Source organism: Salmo trutta, chromosome 30 (genome assembly GCF_901001165.1).
Source record: "Salmo trutta chromosome 30, fSalTru1.1, whole genome shotgun sequence".
Lineage (NCBI taxonomy): Eukaryota > Metazoa > Chordata > Actinopteri > Salmoniformes > Salmonidae > Salmo > Salmo trutta.
Window position 1 is genome coordinate 8697992 of NC_042986.1, and position 19751 is coordinate 8717742.

At 45.0% G+C, this 19751-nt stretch overlaps 1 protein-coding gene across 2 annotated transcripts; it reads left to right on the forward strand.

The window, feature by feature from the left end:
- The first annotated feature begins 323 nt into the window (after positions 1–323).
- acvrl1 (activin A receptor like type 1) lies at positions 324–18065 on the forward strand. Of its 2 annotated transcripts, XM_029722521.1 has the most exons (11): positions 324–1043; positions 11319–11392; positions 11843–11872; positions 12659–12895; positions 13284–13480; positions 13637–13736; positions 14008–14154; positions 14762–15037; positions 15326–15523; positions 16500–16630; positions 16986–18065. In XM_029722521.1, the coding sequence occupies exons 2-11, from the start codon at positions 11323–11325 to the stop codon at positions 17130–17132; spliced, it is 1533 nt and encodes a 510-aa protein (XP_029578381.1). In that variant the 5' UTR covers positions 324–1043; positions 11319–11322; the 3' UTR covers positions 17133–18065. The 2 variants fall into 2 exon arrangements, with proteins under 2 accessions (XP_029578381.1, XP_029578382.1); XM_029722522.1 differs by lacking the exon at positions 11843–11872 and having other exon boundaries at positions 325–1045; positions 11320–11392.
- The last annotated feature ends 1686 nt before the right edge of the window (positions 18066–19751 follow it).

The following is a 19751-nucleotide window of genomic DNA, read 5'->3' on the forward strand; positions in this document are numbered from 1 at the left end:
TTAGCATCACACACAAAAAAAACTGCACATACACACACACACACACACACACACACACACACACACACACACAGTGTATGTTAAGGCCTAATAAGGAAGTTATGATTAAAGTTCAAGTGTAAAAATGTTGTCTGCTTGATGCCTAATTATGTAGTTATAACATATTTACTACAGTCTATCTCTTAAACTCGCATCACTGAAAGACCCAAAGCCACATCTGCCCTGTAATTGTAGTCTTCGTATACGACAGGCTGCAAGAGGGAAAACCAGAGGAGAAAATAAACGTTTGCCAGCAACAGGAAAACTGCTCTGAGAGAGCACATTCCAGCCAGACCCCGTTCGAGACAATGAGGGGTGGGACACAATTTTATTTAAAATCTCTGTAGGCCTAATCTTGCGCTTGAATCAGGAACAGAGCAAAGTTAGGTTGAAGGTTCCTAGGCAGGCTACGTAGACTACTTTATCGAGATGGAGCCATGGGCTGTTTGTGAACTTATTTCAAAGCGGAAGGCTGACGTCTAGCCTATGTTCCAGCTCGGCTTCGTGTTTTCGGTTTATCAGTCAAAGATTTTAGACCGCGATACAGCGTCACAGCGCCGCGCTTGAGACGAGACAAATCTGGTCAATTTGGACGGGACTATATATCTTAGACCGAAAGGACGGCCGTTCATTTTCTCTTCAGGTATCTTGGATATTCAGTTTAGAGTCGTTTCATTGTAGCAGAACTGAAATGATTTGACATAAAGTGGAGAGGAGCGCCATATAAAAATACTGACTTTGATTCGCATCGAAACAGGAAAGGATGTGGAGAGATTTTAGGATTCAACATCTGGGACTGAAAACTTTCACCGAACTCAAAGGCTGACATATGAATGGAAGACGTATCTAATACATTCATTTTGGTTGTCTTTTTAACACTTTAAAGTAGTTTAAAAGACATATTTTGTTTTTAATATGGGACCAACGTGGCGCATGTCTGTGGTGATACATAATTTGGCTTCTTCGTGAAAATCAAGAAGCTGCGCTTAAAAGGAAAAAAAACCCGGTAAAAGTCTTAAAATATATATTTTTTATGATTTGAGTGTGATGTTGAATATTTAGTACGCTGCACATTTAATCTGACATTTGTGACAGTTGTTGCCTATTCGTTTAACCTTTTGTCTAGGTATGGATAGCTGTTTTAAATATGTAGGTAAAGTTCGTTATTACAAGTCTTTCTTTGATTAGAATGTTGTAGGCTATGAAATACTGATGCCTAACTGACATATTTCCCACATTGACCACATCAGAAATACGCCAAACCACAGCGGTGCTTATTGGCTAGAACACCTGCACATGTTTCCACTCTAGATGGTCTCCAGTTTAGCAATGACATTTCACCCCAAGGCACGGTTCAGGTTCCAGAATAGCTGAACATTTCAAAACGTGTGCCTTATATTGAGTCCATTCAAAGCAAAACCCAGGGCCCATATTCATAAGGCGTCTCTGCGTGGCAGTGCTGCCGATCTCAGATCGGTTTTGCCTTTTAGATCATGATAAATAAGATTCTATGGACAGAGGCGAACATGATGCTAGATCAGGGGAAGTATTCATAAGGTGTCTCAGAGTAGGAGTGCTGATCTAGTATCAGGTCCCCCCTTATTCATTATGATCTAAACTCAAAACGGTTCCTACATCACCACTGCTTCTCCGAGATGCTATATAAAAAAGGGCCCAGTAGAACTTTCCCATCATTACTAGTTTATGAAGTGTTGTATGGGCTATGATGAGACATGATGTAGTTGTAGGTGCCAGGTGGGGTTACACAGACCTGTGGGTGGAACGCAACACAACAGCCACGGAGGTATGTTTTGTCACTGCGAACTCTTCTCTCACTCAGGTGTGAAGGAACAGACTCTCAACACACCTCAGCCAGCATGGTTTCACTACAGCTGCATAACTTCAGTGTTTTAGCGTCTTCGTAATGACTAAATGGTTCTAGCAGAAGGCCCTATGATTAAATACAACATGAACATTCCTTTGAATATTTGAATTTGCAGAACTGTATTGCAATTCATGCAAATGCTGCGCTTCAACTTTTGCATGAGCCGAATCCAATGGCTATTGGTGATTTACACAAAATAAATTAGGCCCTATTGGGCCGTAGCGACTAAGGTTTGCAAATCCCTTGAGGTATTTTGTTTCCTTAAAAAACATGTCTTTGCCTTTTATCGTTTTATCATCATGTTGGTTTAAGCATTGGGGTATAGAGGGAAACCTGATCCTACCTCACATGTGAGAAGAGAACACACACAATGGGTGCGTCGCAAATTGCACATTATCCCTTACGTAGTGCACTACTTTTGACCAGAGTCATATGGGCCCTGGTCAAAAGTAATGCACTAAATAGGGAATAAGGTGCCAAATGGGATGTAATCGAAGCATGTAGACAAACGCTAAGCCTGGCTTTGTCACGTCTGTCTAATGCAGATACAATCAGACATACCAGACCAGACAAGTCTCTCTCTCATCATAACAAGCTCTGAGTCACAACAATCACAGGATTAAAGCTGTAAAGCCTTTACTAAACAACAGACGCTAAACAATCATGGCTATCTGTGGATAAACAGTGAAAGATGAATAATTATCTGAATGATAAAGATATACAGTACATGGCCAAAAGTATGTAGACACCACTCCAAATTAATGGATTCGGCTATTTCAGCTACACCCGTTGCTGAGAGGTGTATAAAAGCACACCGCCATGCAATCTCCATAGACAAACATTGGCAGTAGAATGGCCCGTACTGAAGTGCTCAGTGACTTTCAACGTGGCACCGTCATAGGATGCCACCTTTCCAACAAGTCAGTTTGTCAAATTTCTGCCCTGCTAGAGCTGTCCGGGTCCACTGTAAGTGCTGTTATTGTGAAGTGGAAACGTCTAGCAGCAACAACAGCTCAGCTGTGAAGTGGTAGGCCACACAAGCTCACAGAACGGGACCGCCAAGTGCTGGAGCGCGTATCGTCTAAAAAATCTTCTGTCCTCGGTTGCAACACTCACTACCGAGTTCCAAACTGCCTCTGGAAGCAACGTCAGCACAATAACTGTTCGTCGGGAGCTTCATGAAATGGGTTTCCATGGCCGAACAGCCGCACACAAGCCTAAGATCACCATGTGCAATGTCAAACTAGCTGGCATTGGAAACACATTCTCTGGAGTGATGAATCACTCTTCACCATCTGGCAGTCCGATGGATGAATCTGGGTTTGGCAGATGCCAGGAGAACCCTACCTACCCGAATGCATATTATTAGTGCCAACTGTATAGTTTGGTGGAGGAGGAAAAATAGTCTGGGGCTGTTTTTCATGGATCGGGCTAGGCCCCTCAGTTCCAGTGAAGGGAAATCTTAACGCTACAGCATACAATAACATTCTAGATGATTATTTTCTTCCAACTTTGTGGCAACAGTTTGGGGTAGGCCCTTTCCTGTTTCAGCATGACAATGCCCCCGTGCACAAAGCGAGGTCCATACAGAAATGGTTTGTCGAGATCAGTGTGAAGAACTTGACTAGCCTGCACAGAGCACTGACCTCAACCCCGTCAAACACCTTTGGGATGAATTGGAAGGCCTAATTGGAAGGCTTTATTGCCCCACATCAGTGCCCAACCTCACTAATGCTCTTGTGGATTAATGGAAGCAAATCCCCACAGCAATTTTCCAACATCTAGTGGAAAGCCTTCCCAGAAGAGTGATTAGCTGTTATAGTAGCAAAGGGGGGACCAACTCCATATTAATGCCCATGATTTTGAAATGAGATGTTCGTCGATCAGGTGTCCACATACTATTGGCCATGTATTGTAGCTAGATATTGTTCTGTCATCTGAGCTATGCAGTCAGTTGCCTTACAAATGACTTGTATATATTGTATATATGCCATTTAGCAGACACTTTTATCCATGCAGAAGAGTAGCAGAGTTGTAGAAAAGTTCCTTCAGTTGCATTAGGCAGATAGAGGCCCATTGCAGGAGGTTGGAGTCAGTTTGCTGTAGCCTCTTCCACTGGTGGCTTCCTAGCTAGCACATTTGGCTCCTTGGAAGTTGTGGGAACGTACGTTTTTGGTTTCCCATTGGTACTGGGAACGAAGCCATAGGTTTCCTGAGCTGTACTAAAGTTTTCATGGGAGGTTTAATTGATGTCCTGAGAATGGAAATGATAGGTTATTTGAAGGTAATTAAATAACGTTCTGAGAACATTGTCTAAAAGTTATGAATGTTTTGAACAAAATGTTAAGGTTATTTGGATGTTTTTGAATAACTTCCTTAAAACATTCACTGAATGTTTCGACTTCAAATAACACTGCTAGCTTAGGTTAACTGTTTTGAACTCCAAGTACAGATAGGACACATGGAAATGTTTATTTATTTTATTTTTATTTCACCTTTATTCAACCAGGTAGGCCAGTCGAGAACAAGTTCTCATTTACAACTGCGACCTGGCCAAGATAAAGCAAAGCAGTGCGACACAAACAACAACACAGAGTTACACATGGAATAAACAAACGTACAGTCAATAACACAATAGAAAAAGTATTTTTACAGTGTGTGCAAATGGCGTGAGGAGGTAAGGCAATAAATAGGCCATACTAGTGAAGTAATTACAATTTAGCAAATGAACACTGGAGTGATAGATGTGCAGATGATGATGTGCAAGTAGAAATACTGGTGTGCAAAAGAGCAGAAAAGTAAATAAAAACAATATGGGGATGAGGTAGGTAGATTGGGTGGGCTATTTACAGATGGGCTGTGTACAGCTGCAGCGATTGGTTAGCTGCTCAGATAGCTGATGTTTAAAGTTAGTGAGGGAGATATAAGTCTCCAACTTCAGCAATTTTTGCAATTCGTTCCAGTCATTGGCAGCAGATAACTGGAAGGAAAGGCGGCCAAAGGTGGTGTTGGCTTTGGGGATGACCAGTGAAATATACCTGCTGGAGTGCGTGCTATGGGTGGGTGTTGTTATCGTGACCAGTGAGCTGAGATGAGGCGGAGCTTTACCTAGCAAAGACTTATAGATGACCTGGAGCCAATGGGTCTGGCGACGAATATGTAGCGAGGGCCAGCCGCCGAGAGCATACAGGTCGCAGTGGTGGGTGGTATATGGGGATTTGGTGACAAAACGGATGGCACTGTGATAGACTGCATCCAGTTTGCTGAGTAGAGTGTTGGAGGCTATTTTGTAAATTACGTCGCCGAAGTCGAGGATCGGTAGGATAGTCAATTTTACAAGGGTGTGTTTGGCGGCGAAAGTGAAGGAGGCTTTGTTGCGAAATAGGAAGCCGATTCTAGATTTAATTTTGGATTGGAGAAGTTTAATATGAGTCTGGAAGGAGAGTTTACAGTCTAACCAGACACCTAGGTATTTGTAGTCCACATACTCTAAGTCAGAGCCGTACAGAGTAGTGATGCTAGTCGGGCGGGCGGGTGCGGGCAGCGATCAGTTGAAAAGCATGCATTTATTTTTACTAGCGTTTAAGAGCAGTTGGAGGTCACAGAAGGAGTGTTGTATGGCATTGAAGCTCGTTTGGAGGTTTGTTAACACAGTGTCCAAAGAAGGGCCAGACAGAATGGTGTCGTCTGCGTAGAGGTGGATCAGGGAATCACCCACAGCAAGAGCGACATCGTTGATATATACAGAGAAAAGAGTCGGCCTGAGAATTGAGCCCTGTGGTACCCCCATAGAGATTGCCAGAGGTCCGGACAACAGGCCCTCCGATTTGAAACACAGGAACTCTATCTGAGAAGTAGTTGGTAAACCAGGCAAGGCAATCATTTGAGAAACCAAGGCTGCTGAGTCTGCCGATAAGAATACGGTGATTGACAGAGTCAAAAGCCTTGTCCAGGTCGATGAAGATGGCTGCACAGTACTGTCTTTTATCGATGGCGGTTATGATATCGTTTAGTACCTTGAGCGTGGCTGAGGTGCACCCGTGACCGGCTCGGAAACCGGATTGCACAGCGGAGAAGGTACGGTGGTATTCGAAATGTTCAGTGATCTGTATATTAACTTGGCTTTCGAAGACTTTAGAAAGGCAGGGCAGGATGGATATAGGTCTGTAACAGTTTGGGTGTAAAGTGTCACCCCCTTTGAAGAGGGGGATGACCGTGGCAGCTTTCCAATCTTTAGGGATCTCGGACGATATGAAAGAGAGGTTGAACAGACTGTTAATAGGGGTTGCAACAATGGTGGCAAATAATTTTAGAAAGAGAGGGTCCAGATTGTCTAGCCCAGCTGATTTGTACGGGTACAGGTTTTGCAGCTCTTTCAGAACATCTGCTATCTGGATTTGGGTGAAGGAGAAGCTGGGGAGGCTCGGGCAAGTAGCTGCGGGGGGTGCGGAGCTGTTGGCCGGGGTTGTGGTAGCCAGGAGGAAAGCATGGCCAGCCGTAGAGAAATGCTTATGGAAATTCTCGATTAACGTGGATTTATTGGTGGTGACAGTGTTTCCTAGCCTCAGTGAGTGGGCAGTTGGGAGGAGGTGCTCTTATTCTCCATGGACTTTACAGTGTCCCAAAACTTGTTGGAGTTAGAGCTACAGGATGCAAATGTCTGGTAAAAAAAGCTAGCCTTTGCTTTCCTGACTGACTGTGTGTATTGTTTCCTGACTTCCCTGAACAGTTGCATAACGCGGGAACTATTCGATGCTAGTGCAGTCCGCCGCAGGATGTTTTTGTGCTGGTCGAGGGCAGTCAGGTCTGGAGTGAACCAAGGGCTATATCTGTTCTTAGTTCTACATTTTTTGAAAGGGGCATGCTTATTTAAGATGGTGAGGAAATTACTTCTAAAGAACGACCAGGCATCCTCTACAGACGGGATGAGGTCAATATCCTTCCAGGATACCCGGGCCAGGTCGATTAGAAAGGCCTGTTCGCAGAAGTGTTTTAAGGAGCGTTTGACAATGATGAGGGATGGTCGTTTGACTGCGGACCCATAGTGGATGCAGGCAATGAGGCAGTGATCGCTGAGATCCTGATTGAAAACAGCAGAGGTGTATTTGGAGGGAAATTAACTTGTGGCACGGCATCAGTGAGATTCGAACTAATGGTGTTCTGTTTTCTATCCATGGAATTCGTCCACTGCGCCACCAGGATGTTAACTCATCCAAAGCTGTTCATTTTAGTTTATTCAAACAGACCCCATTTCAAAGGAAACAAGCACTCATTAAGATCAAGGCCAACACACCTGAACACACTTAACAAGATAGAGGCTTGAGAGAGCTTTGTTGACGCTAAGAATGGATTGTATATGTTTTTAAATAACATTTTTAGAACGTTCTTTGAATTCCCTAATGCTTTCTTGTGGTTTTTATGGAAAGTTTTGTTAATGTTTTGAGAACATGACTTTAAATAGAACTATGAGTAAACCTGCAGAAAACGTTGTGCTGAAAGTACTGAAATTCCTACAGAAGAACGTTGTTTCTTAACGTTCTCGGAACTATTTGAGACCATTCCCAATGTCAAACCAGTTGGAAAAACGTTCTTGGAACATTACCAAACATGTAATTAAATGTAACCATGTTTGAACTTTTAGGAAACGTTCTGTTAAAGTAACGAAATACCAAGAAAATAACGTTATTTGGTCAAGTTCTTTAAATGTGCTGAGCATGTTCCAAAGCCAAGCAACTCCTGCACCATGGGAAGGTTGTATGCAAAATAACCATAAGAAAACCAAGTTCTAACCAAGTAGTATTTTTAGAAGTATTTATTGGCATCCCCAATTAGCCGCTGCCAAGGCAGTTGCTACTCTTCCTGGGTTCCAAACAGGAAACAAAACATCAAATAAAATACATAATATACATAATATAATAAACATAATATACATAACACTACATAATACTACATATTACTACATAACACTACATAACACTACATAATACAATATAACACTACACTACATAATACTACATAACACTACATAATACTACATAATACTACATAACACTACATAACACTACATAATACTACATAACACTACACTACATAATACTACATAACACTACATAACACTACATAATACTACATAACACTACATAATACTACATAACACTACATAACACTACACTACATAATACTACATAACACTACATAATACTACATAACACTACATAATACTACATAACACTACATAATACTACATAACACTACACTACATAATACTACATAACACTACATAATACTACATAACACTACATAATACTACATAACACTACACTACATAATACTACATAACACTACATAATACTACATAATACTACATTATCTCCTGCCTCTGCCTCACGCTTCAGAAACAGGAGACGGCTCCTGATCTACGAGCCGTTCCGGCTAGCACAAGCCGAGGCTCATACAAGGCCACCCACCTACATAATACAATACAAAAAATATCAAAATGGCTGTCTCTCTTCACAGTCCCCATTGTGCCGTAAGGCGTTCTTTTATATGGTTTTTGAATCTGGTTTTATTGCTAGCTTGAGTTACCTGGGGTGGCAGAGAGTTCCATGTTCCATGGCTCTATTTAATACTGTGCGTTTCCCAGCCTGTGTTCTGGACCTGGGGACTGTGTAGAGACCTCTGGTTGCATGTCTTGTGTTGTACCGATGAGTGTCCGAACTGTGTGCCAACTGCTTGAACAGACAGTTCGGTACCACCAAGCTCTAAGAAACATGGTTCTCAGAACGTTATGTGCTAGCTGGGTTGCTCCCCCCCCCCATCGCAACATAAATGTAATCCAGATGGAATGGGAGATGGGACTGTGAAGTCAAAGCTTTTAAGATGAGAGGAAGAGATGACAATGGCTGTGTTTTCCCACGGGTCGCTGTGACCGCCGTGGTGTTGTGGACAGAGTGGAGACAAACGGCAGGGAAACAGAGAAAGGAAGTGGGCTGTGTGTGTGACTGGTCTGCCTCTGCCTGTCTGTGATGGCTAAGGCAGATTACTCATCTCTACCCAGATGTTATGGTAGATGTGGACGAGAGGGGGAATCAGAGACAGACAGTATGGTTAGTGCTCCTCCATAGAGAATAGGCCAATTCAATGGGTGGAGCTGTGTTTACAGAATATTTGTCTTCCTAAGGGCCCATATTAAAACACAGCGGATATGTAGACTGTACAGTGAAAAATAGCGTGCACGCGTGCTCCAAAAAAAAGTTTATCTTGCTTTACTTTAGACGTTTTTTTAAAATTAAATTCAACGCAAAGCAGCTCTGAAGTTTCAGCTGCTCGGCCTTTCTCAAGGGATGCACGGTACAGGAAGTAGTATCAAATCCTCTCCTAGCCGGTGTCTAATAATGCACCGTGATGGAGATGCGGTACAGCTGCTGAGCTGAGGACCCTGATTGGGGTGTCGCGGCCTTGTTCCTGATTGCCAAACCAGAACTCTGTGATCCTTGAGTTGAGCTGGAGCCACACAATTTGTGCAACAACAACAAAAAAGCCCAGCGGTAATGATGTCTGTTTAAAGATTTAAGCTCATTTTTCAAAGTTAGTGGCCTGTTTTGTCAGTATTATCACATGGACAGATTGTTCTTCTGGATTGATGATTCAACTGAATTACTTCGCTTCGGAGCCCGAGCAGCCATCAACAAAATAGGAAGATGATTTCACAAACTGCCTGGATGTGTTGTGTTATCATAGAAATACATTATACGTCATTGAGCGGTACCACAGGAGGTTGGTGGCACCTTAACTGAGGAGGACGGGGCTCTTGGTAAACGGCTGGATCGGAATACGTGGAATGGTATCAAATACATCAGACACGTGGTTTCCATGTTGCTGATGCCATTCCACGGACTTCGTTCCGGCCGTTATTGTGAGCCGTCCTCCCCTCAGCAGCCTCCTCAACTAGAGTGGCACACTAACTGACTCCATAGTTCCCCTGGGGATAGTAGGGGCTCTGAATCAACACAGACCGTCGCAGCATGTGGCATTTCATTTCAAGCATTCGTTGTTTGTGCAATATCTGGAAGTCAGTCCGCCAAATATCCTGAAGGCAGTTCTCGTTGCTCAGCCGTTTCAGAAAACACGACCCGTGTTTCCCCAGGATATCACGCGGTACGTGACTTGTGAAACTGCATGAGTGTCAATTTAATGATGGTAGGTGGTGGGGTTATGAAACGGTGCGCTCTACGCTGTCGTTTAGTAAGCCGGGCCGGTTCCTTAACCACTGGTTTGACAGAGCAGCGTTATTGTTTCTTTGCTACTATGGCAGGGCTCAAGCACTACTCCAAAAGATGACCCTACACACCAATCAGTAGCCACACACCCCTGTTCAGTACACCAGCTTAAAGTACACACAACACCAAAAGAATGCTGAAACCAACCCTGTGTCATAGCGTAGAAACCCAGCCTCTACCCTCTCTAGCTTGCGTGACCCACAGCAGCGCAGACCTAAACAATGAGCAGGTACACACACACACACACACAATGAGCAGACCTGAGTCTCCTTCCAGGGCGCGGCTTCTCAATGGCAGGAAGCATAGCAATCAATATTTACACTGTGATCCAGGCAGCCATGGAGCTGACAGGCCTGAGTCTGGGCCTGGGTAGCTTGCTACACAGTACACAAACACACAACCACGAGCAGAACGCACGCACACACACACACACCCACAGGGGTTTGACACACAAACACACAGGGCCGGGCAGTGCAGAGTGCTGCCTTTCCCTAACTCAACCCCCTCTTCTATCCAAACCACCACCCACTCCAATTACAGAGCGGGCAGACTGACTGGACCCTGGGCCTGGCGCTCTCTCTGTTGTTGTTTTTGACCTCATAACTTCCTCTGCTGACAGACTGGGAGTCAGTGGGAATGACTAGAGCTGTGTGGCTCCAACCTGTAGCTGGGCCAGATGTTGTCATGCTAACGTTAGCCGGAACCCAAATTGCGGACTCCCATTGTGTCGTTACCCAATGTTGCAGGAATGTTTGCTGGGCTGGAGCTGCATCGACCTTGCGGCAGATGTTTCCATTTGGTGTTTTCATTTCAGAGATGTCCAGTCAGCTTAGCCACAGCAGCAGGCCTAGGTTATCGTGCTCAGAGAGAGAGAGAGAGAGAGAGAGAGAGTGGGAGGACAGATTGGTAGGAGCCAAGAGAGAGATCGAGAGAGGGAAAATGAGAGGAAAGGTAGAAGTTGATATTGATTGTGAAGCTGCTCAGGAGTTTATGAAACAGTGAGAGAGAGAGAGAGAACTGTCTGTCCCGTATCTTGCGTCGAGTGCCTATAGACCGATATACTGCGACAAAAGCATAATGGCTGCAGCTCTATTCATTGTCTTGTCTCTCTGACAGAGAATGGGGGGTGCTGCCATGCTCACAGTGCTGCTGGCTGGGATGTGCCTGTGGACCTCCACAGCTCACGCAGGTAGGTCAACAAAGAATGTGGCCGTCCGTGTGTGTGGCTGCCTGTGTCTTTTGAGTGTGCTAGCTGACGTAATCACCCGTGCGTATGCGTGCTGTATATCTTTGTGTTTGTGTGTCTGTGCTGGTGTGTGTCGGAGTGTGAGCGAGTGAGTTTGTTGCTGCTGCTGGGGAATCAGCTAGGTGCAGATGCGTGTGTAGATGAGAAGTGCTCGCTGTCGTACGGTAGTGAAACAATAGAGCAGAGGAAGTCTGCGTCTTCCTGCCGTGCCTGTGCGAGTGCTGCTGCGACCCCTGACCCGCAGGCCTCAAGGAGAGAAAGAGAGAAACCCTTCAGTCCCTCAGTGACCACTTCCTCACCTCTCTGGGGTTCACTGAGGCCTCTGTACTCTACCCAGCCCAAGGCAGGCCCACCAGACCTGCTCTTTCTCTCACCGTTTTTATATTTTTGCAGATCAGTCATCTGTGGGATCGCCGTCAGAGGGTAAGTTTGTTTCTGTGTTATAATGTGAACCACAGTTGCTCTTCACTAGTCCTCGGTATCACACTCCCGACAGAAACAAAGTTGGCAAAAAAAAATGACACTAGAGTTTACGTTGACATAATCACTGGCGACACAGTGGTGCTGTGATGGAGAAAGGCCCGATAGATTGAGATTGTGTGTGTCGTGTCGAATCCTAGGAAATGTGTCACATGACAGGACGCAACAGGTGCAAACAATCCAGGTGAACGGTTACTTGCAAGCTCTTCCTCAACAATGCAGTTCGACGTCAGAGGTACGAATTAGATAGTCCAGAATAGGATCTTCTTTTTTTTTTAAAGCACGAAAACAAAGCTAGGTCAGATAAAAATGAAAACACGCGAGAAATAAAACTCAAGCTACTGTATATACAAGACTAGTACCATATCAATGTGCAGGGATACGGAGGAAGTTGAGGTAATATGTACATGTAGGCAGGGGATAAAACATGACTGGCCAGCAGGATATATAATAAAAAAGTAGATGAATAAATAGTAGATCATGTGGTGAGAGAGTGTGTGCATAATATGTGTGTGTTGGTGTGTGCGAGTGTATGTGGCGTCAGACTGTGTGTGAGAGGGATGATGTAAGTATGTGTGTATAGACCTGAACGCTACCACGCTCCGGTAGCGTTTGCCAGACAGTAGTGTACAGAACAGTCCAAGTCGGCTGTGTGTGTCTGTCTTGTTTGTGTCCGTTTGTGTATATATACGCACACAGCTCACACACTTGCCGGTTCCCTCTCTCCAGGCCCTGACGGCGTCACCAACCTGCTGTGTACATGTGAGAACAAGAAGGGGACGTGTAGGAACGGCACCTGTAGGGGTGACTACTGCTTCTACACCAAGGTGCACGGCAGAGAGGAGAGGGGCTGCTTCCAGAGGGACCACTACAAGGAGCAGTGTTACACCAGCTTCCAGGGACTGTACGTCCTCTGCTGCTCCAACAACCTCTGTAACTTCAACAGCACCGCTCCCCCAGACCCAGGTCAGAACACTGCAGCTTCACTAGAACTTCCTTCCAAACAGTCTAGAACCCCTTGTCATATCTGGGCCTTGAGGTTCCATGGTTTTGTTATCCTTCCCCTCTAATCAGGTAAGGATTCAGACCTCAGTCATACAGGCTTCTAATGGAAACTCGGTGTCTGGTGTCCCCTGGTGGCTGACAGGGGTAATGCCATGCGTTAATAATTAGATGTTATATGACCAACTTTCATTTTATACAAGATAAACTTTTCTGGAGTAACATCATCTCTATCGTATCTGGTTGGAGGTCCTGACCAGTTTGAACAGCACCGTGGGCAGCTAAAATCGAAGTCTGTCGTGTTACTGCTATTCACTCTTGCCTGTATGCCCGTGTGTCCATTGTCCATTAGTTGAGCCTACGAGTGAGGAGGACAGCGTGATTCTGCTGGTGGCAGTCCCTCTGCTGGTGTTGCTGATCCTGTCCGTGGCTGTGTGTGGCCTGGTGCTGTGGCTACGGTCCAGACGACAGCACCACAGGCTGGGCTACAGAGAGGACCGGGACGTCTCCATGCTCAAGGTGCCCAGTGGGGCAGACCCTACCTACGGGGTAAGAATGGAACTTCATTTCATTGATATGCACCGGAGGAAATGATGTCATAGAATCACTACCAAGATCCCAGGTTTATTTATGTAATGAAATTGCTACATGAAAACCAGTGGCGGGCGGCTGTGATCCTTGACGTGCGCGACTCTCTCTGTGTAGGAAATCTTTGATGAGTTCTGTACCTCAGGCAGTGGGACTGGCCTGCCGTACCTGGTGCAGCGGACCATGGCTCGGCAGATCTCTCTGGTCGAGTGTGTCGGTGAGACATCCCCCTCACTTATTCCCTGCCTCCTTTTCTGGGGCAGTCTCGCTCTCTCTGTCAGTCTCTCATTCGTCCATAGCTGCAGCACTATACAGACCCTGTGAACTCACTCACCAGTGTCTCATGGATCCTCTAAAAAATAAAACATCTCAAGTACTACTTGTCTACTAGACACAGTGGCTTGAGGCGAGGCTATACCAATCCCCTCCATAGCTGCTGTTATGTCTGAACTATTTGCGTCTCTGTCCCCTTTTCCTTCTATCCCCAGGTAAGGGCCGGTACGGAGAGGTGTGGAGGGGCACCTGGATGGGAGAGAGTGTTGCCGTGAAGATCTTCTCCTCCAGAGATGAACAGTCCTGGTTCAGAGAGACCGAGATCTACAACACTGTACAGCTCAGACACGACAACATCCTGGGTGAGTCGGCCTAACCTGGAACCCGCGTTGTGCAACGAGACCAATACAGTTGTCTCATGATGCTATGGTTTTGGACTGGACTAATTACTTGCACTAAACCGGCGCATACAGATACCTGTATCAAGTGCAATGAATGTATTTCTTTATATATTGTGACTGGAGAAATGCAGTGGGCACGTAGCAAGACTTTACTGCAGGGATCATCAACTAGATTCAGCCGCGGGCCAATTTCTTTTGTTGTTGAGCGGATGGTCGGGAGGCCCGGAACATAATTCCAAATCATTTGTAGACCGCAAGAAGCTCAAACAGACATAATATTTGACCAAGACAATCATTTGACATCTTGCTTCCGTTTGTATACGATCACGTCTCTCTATTACATGTGACAATACGTGGGAACAGATTTCTACGACTAAAATAACTCGCAGCCGATTTCCTGATGTATTTTACAGTCTTTTATGTCCAAACCATGAAAAGCGAAGCATAATAAAACAACCCAGCGGCCGCCAGCTGGTGAACCCTGGTCTAATGTAGCCTTCGATTCCTACCAAACGGTAACACAAGATCTCATCGTTAACATGCTTCGTTGTCGTCTCTCCCCCCCCAGGCTTCATAGCATCTGACATGACTTCTAAGAACTCCAGCACCCAGCTGTGGCTGATCACCCACTTCCACGAGCTGGGTAGTCTCTATGACTTCCTCCAGTACAGCAGCCTGGACCCCGAGGGCTGCCTAAGGATGTGCCTGTCTGTAGCCTGCGGCCTGGTCCACTTCCACACCGAGATCCTCAGCTGCCAGGGCAAGCCTGCTATCGCCCACCGAGACCTGAAGAGCCGAAACATCCTCGTCAAGAGGAACGGACAGTGCTGCATCGCTGACCTGGGTAAGAACAGGAGGTGGGAGGGGTGGAAAGGGCTGAAGGAGAGCGAGCTGGAGAAAGGAGGGCAAAGTCCATTCAATGAATTGCTGCTGCCTGTTTATGATACGCCTGGAGAGACCACGTAGACAGCATTCCTAACTTTTTCCTGTGTTCGTGGGTTGTGTTCAGTATGATACACTGTAGGGAAAAAAATGTGTTCGAAAGATCGGTGTTATTATTGTACAAATTCAGGTTTCACTCTGTTTAAAAATGTTTTCTCACCAACTGAACATGACCCTGTTGTGTCTCCAGGCCTGGCTGTGATGCATTCTCAGACCAGTGATTACCTGGACGTGGGGAACAACCCCAGGGTGGGTACCAAACGCTACATGGCCCCAGAGGTTCTGGATGAGACCATCCGCATGGACATCTTTGAGTCGTACAAGCAGACAGACATCTGGGCCCTGGGCCTGGTTCTCTGGGAGATTTCCAGAAGGACCATTGTCAACGGTAACCACACACGCACACACGCAGCTAGAAGGTCAACAAAAACACTATCATCTTTAATTGAAATGTGTACTGTGGTCCAGTTGGTAAGAGCGTGGTGCTGGTAATGTCAAGGTTGGGGGTTCAATTCCCGCAGGGGTCACATACACTTACTAAAAATGTGCTGTACTGTATGGTGGATAATATGAACCAAAGGGAACCTGGGATATGTTTCTCATGATTGAACAAGTAAATACTTTACCATCTACAGCAAATGGTATTGAAAATACATGTTATACTGTCTTAGTACTACACTCAGTACTATTGTAGAGTGTAGGAGGGGATGAGCCCATGTCTCTCATCATTACAATGTTGTTCTTTCTGGGAGTCTCTGTGTGTGTGTGTGTGTGTGTGTGTGTGTGTGTGTGTGTGTGTGTGTGTGTGTGTATCCTGTCTCATGATTAGCCTTCTAGTAATTATAAACACTCTTATCTAGTGTCAGCACTCTCCCACCTCACATAGTCCAGATGCTCTCTCACACACATGGTCTCACAACCAGACCTCCCAGAACAATACAATCTCTGTCCAGGGATTCAGTATTTCTCAGTTCTGTTTTTAGTCCAACATATATAGCCCAATAGTCCTACTCTCAAGTTCAGTGTACTATTTCAGTCCCGTACGAAGTGAAATATGTGTACAATCCAAATCTAATATAGTCCGAGAGAGGATTCAATCCTAATCTGAGAGAAGATAAGCCTGACTTATCTTTGATGTAGTCTTCTCCGGTTCTGTTTTCTCCGTCTTGAAATCTTGAACGTTATTTCAATGTCACCGAGTGTCACGATGTCTCGTTTTCCCACCAAACCCTCCCCACCTCAATCACCATTGCATAAAATGGTATGTTGGCTGACCTTTGACTTGGAATGAAGACACAGGCATACTGGTGCTGACTGTACAGTATCTGTAGCATGTATTTATTATGTGTGATTGTGTGTTCCAGGGATAGTGGAGGAGTACCGGCCGCCCTTCTTTGACATGGTGCCCTCTGACCCCAGCTTTGAGGAGATGAAGAAGGTGGTGTGTGTAGACCAGCAGAGACCCAGTCTGCACAACAGACTGCACTCCCACCCGGTGAGAAACACACACACAAGCATTTGTTTGGGGTGACTTGTAAAGCTCATGCAGTTCTTGTCTTATGGTATCTCTCTCCCTCTCTCTCTCCCACCCTCTCCCTCTCTCCCCCTCTCTCTCTCCCTCTCTCTCTCTCTCCCTCTCTCTCTCCCCCCCCTCTCCCTCTCTCCCCCTCTCTCTCTCCCTCTCTCTCTCTCCCCCCTCTCCCTCTCTCTCTCTCCCCCCTCTCCCTCTCTCCCCCCTCTCTCTCCCTCTCTCTCTCTCCCCTCTCCCTCCCTCTCTCTCCCCCCTCTCCCTCCCTCTCTCTCTCCCCCCCTCTCTCTCTCTCTATCTATGTCTCTCTGTCTGTGTACAGATCCTGGCTTCCATTGCCAAGGTAATGAAGGAGTGTTGGTTCCAGAGCCCCCCAGCCCGACTCACAGCTCTCCGTGTCAGAAAGACTCTCTCCAAGCTGGACCAGGACCATGGCTACCCCACAGAGAAACTCAAAATGGACCTGTAGGCCTCAACACCAGACTGCAATCAGGACGTCTAGACCTAAACATAAGACTACAACCAGCACACCAAAAGTAGGGCTTATAGTCTTATATAGAGACAATCCATATCCTCTCCTACTACTTAAGACTCTGTGTCCAATATATCTAGTGCTTCTTCCTAAAAGGCCGTCGCCAACCTTGAGTATACTGCTTGGACCATTTAAAATCAGGAATGCAATCGAAAAATGTAATGTATTTGCTTTGGCCTATTTATCTGCTGAGATCTGGAATGGGAAGCATAGCAATAGACACATTTGGACTTGGATTATTCTATGGACAGAACCATTTGCCAGTAACTGCCTGATTACTCCTGTTGAAAGAGTTCACCGACTTCCGGTCTTCCATAGAGCATGGACATTGTCCTCTCCTAGGGGCCCACCGGATTGAGAGAGCTTCAGAGTTTGGTGGATGTGATGTCCTTGTGGGAATGGGTGTCTCACCGTCGGATCAGTGAGGCCTTGTGGACATAGCGTGATCATTTCAAGCGGCCGTTTAATGCCTTGCTGGTTTCTTAATTGTTTTGATGCACTATACAGGATCTATACGTATTGATTTATTTTGTATTTCCTGAAAACCTTTTCAGCTGATCATATACAGTACCCTTGTAATGCTCCCATTACTGCAATTTGTTACTCATGATGATATTGTTAGAACAGAGCTAATAAATCAGTTCTGTCTACTCTTAACAATAGAATGTTTCTTTCACCGGCATTGGATTTACTGTAAAAGCTGTTTTAAAGTTAAAGTACTTCTATATTTTACGATGTTGATTATATACATGTGTTTGTTTTTAATCTGATATTATATCTGCAATACTTTCAGCACAGAATTACCACCATTATCATGACTACCGTTCAGCAATATTGAAAAGGGAAATAAATAAAAAACACACAACGTTGTTTACAGGGTGTTTCATTTGTCTTTGGATGCATATTTGTAATCCTACTCAAATTGGTTGTGTTTCCATGCTGCTCACCTCACTCTGAAATGTCATTTGAATTAGGCTACTAAAAGCTGTTATGCTGGTAGGGAAAAAGAACATGCAGTTCTATAATTGTCCACCAGAGGGCACCAGACACTAAATTGTCCACTCCACTGAATGATCCTTTTGGTTCAATGGAGTACTCTTCAGCTATATATATTTTTTTAGCGTAGGCCAATACAATCAACAACTATTATCAAAATGTGCATTTTTGCATATTCACTTTGTCTTCCATTTGAACTTTTTTTGTTTTTATTCAGATGTTCATTTGAAGTCAGTTGGTATTGTGAATGACAGGTTTTAGAAGCGCAGGATGCCACTCCCCGAGGAGCTATCAGCAGATAGTTCAGACCTGTGAATCACAATTCAGGAAAAGAACACAGAGGTTTATGATCATATTTCCCCCAGACTTATATTTACTCTCATGTAAATACATATCACACAGCACTTTTTCAGACAAATGGAAATATCTAATGGGAATTTTTATGGGTAAAACTCCTGCTTATGCACAAACAGATACATTCACACACAGAGGCCTGCATATAGTATATGCACACATTCATGCCTCATGCATGCAATCAGTGTGTGTGTTCATACGAGTATCTGTTTGTGTTAGTAAGAGAGGTATTTCTCTCCCAGCTATTTTCTTTTTTGACAGTTACAAAACTGGCCAAATGTGGTGTTGGTGAGGTGTGAAAGAGACGGGTCTAATTCGACCACCATGTGTTTTCACCATGTCTGGAGGCTCTCTATTTGTTTCTACAAATGTTTTCACAGTGAATCGGTGTCTATTCCTGCCAATCAACATGAGCTTATAACACTGTGTGTAAGTGTGGACAGAAATTGACTCCAGTCGGTCTGTCCCTTCATCTACAATGTCAATGCCTCAGTTACTCTATCTGTCTGGCTGGTGTTGACCAAACTCCAGAGAGATAATACTCCCTCCATGCCCCAGTCAGTCTGGCCACGAAGAGCTGGTTATTTTTAACACTGTAGAAGAGGGTTGTTTAAGTATCAGAGACTGGGTGGGTAGAAGAGAGAACGAGAGGGACAGAGAGAGAGAGTGCGGAGCCCCTCTCGCGGTCTTCTTCTCTGTCCCTACTCTGTCTATTCCTATCTAGCCGCTGTGGGACAATTCCTAATCGCTTGGCTGGCTTTGATAGGAGGATCCAACCAGCAGACTGTGTGTGTGCGTGCACTGAAGAAATAAGCAGATAAATTGGGACAGCTCAATAATTGATATAAGGCTGCTGTCTAAAGAGACTACCGGTAAGCAGACACTAGCAGTCTTCAGGACAGAGCAGAGAGCATAGTACAAGCAAAGGGCCAGGCGATAACAGCAGAGAGAGATCGAGCTATATATAGCAAGTTTGCCAAATGCATCCTGGATGGACCTGACCACGTCATTTAGGAGAGTGAGTGGAGGTATATCTCACTTAGATGAAATTATTTTTCACTGAATACTCTAATAGGTCTTTGCCCAAAATAGAAATGTAAATTTAAGTGCCCTGATAGACCTACAATCTATGACAAATAGTCCAGTCAGGTAATGTATCTGCCCGAATGAATAAATTGTAGGCTATAGAAATTATTTTAAGAAAGC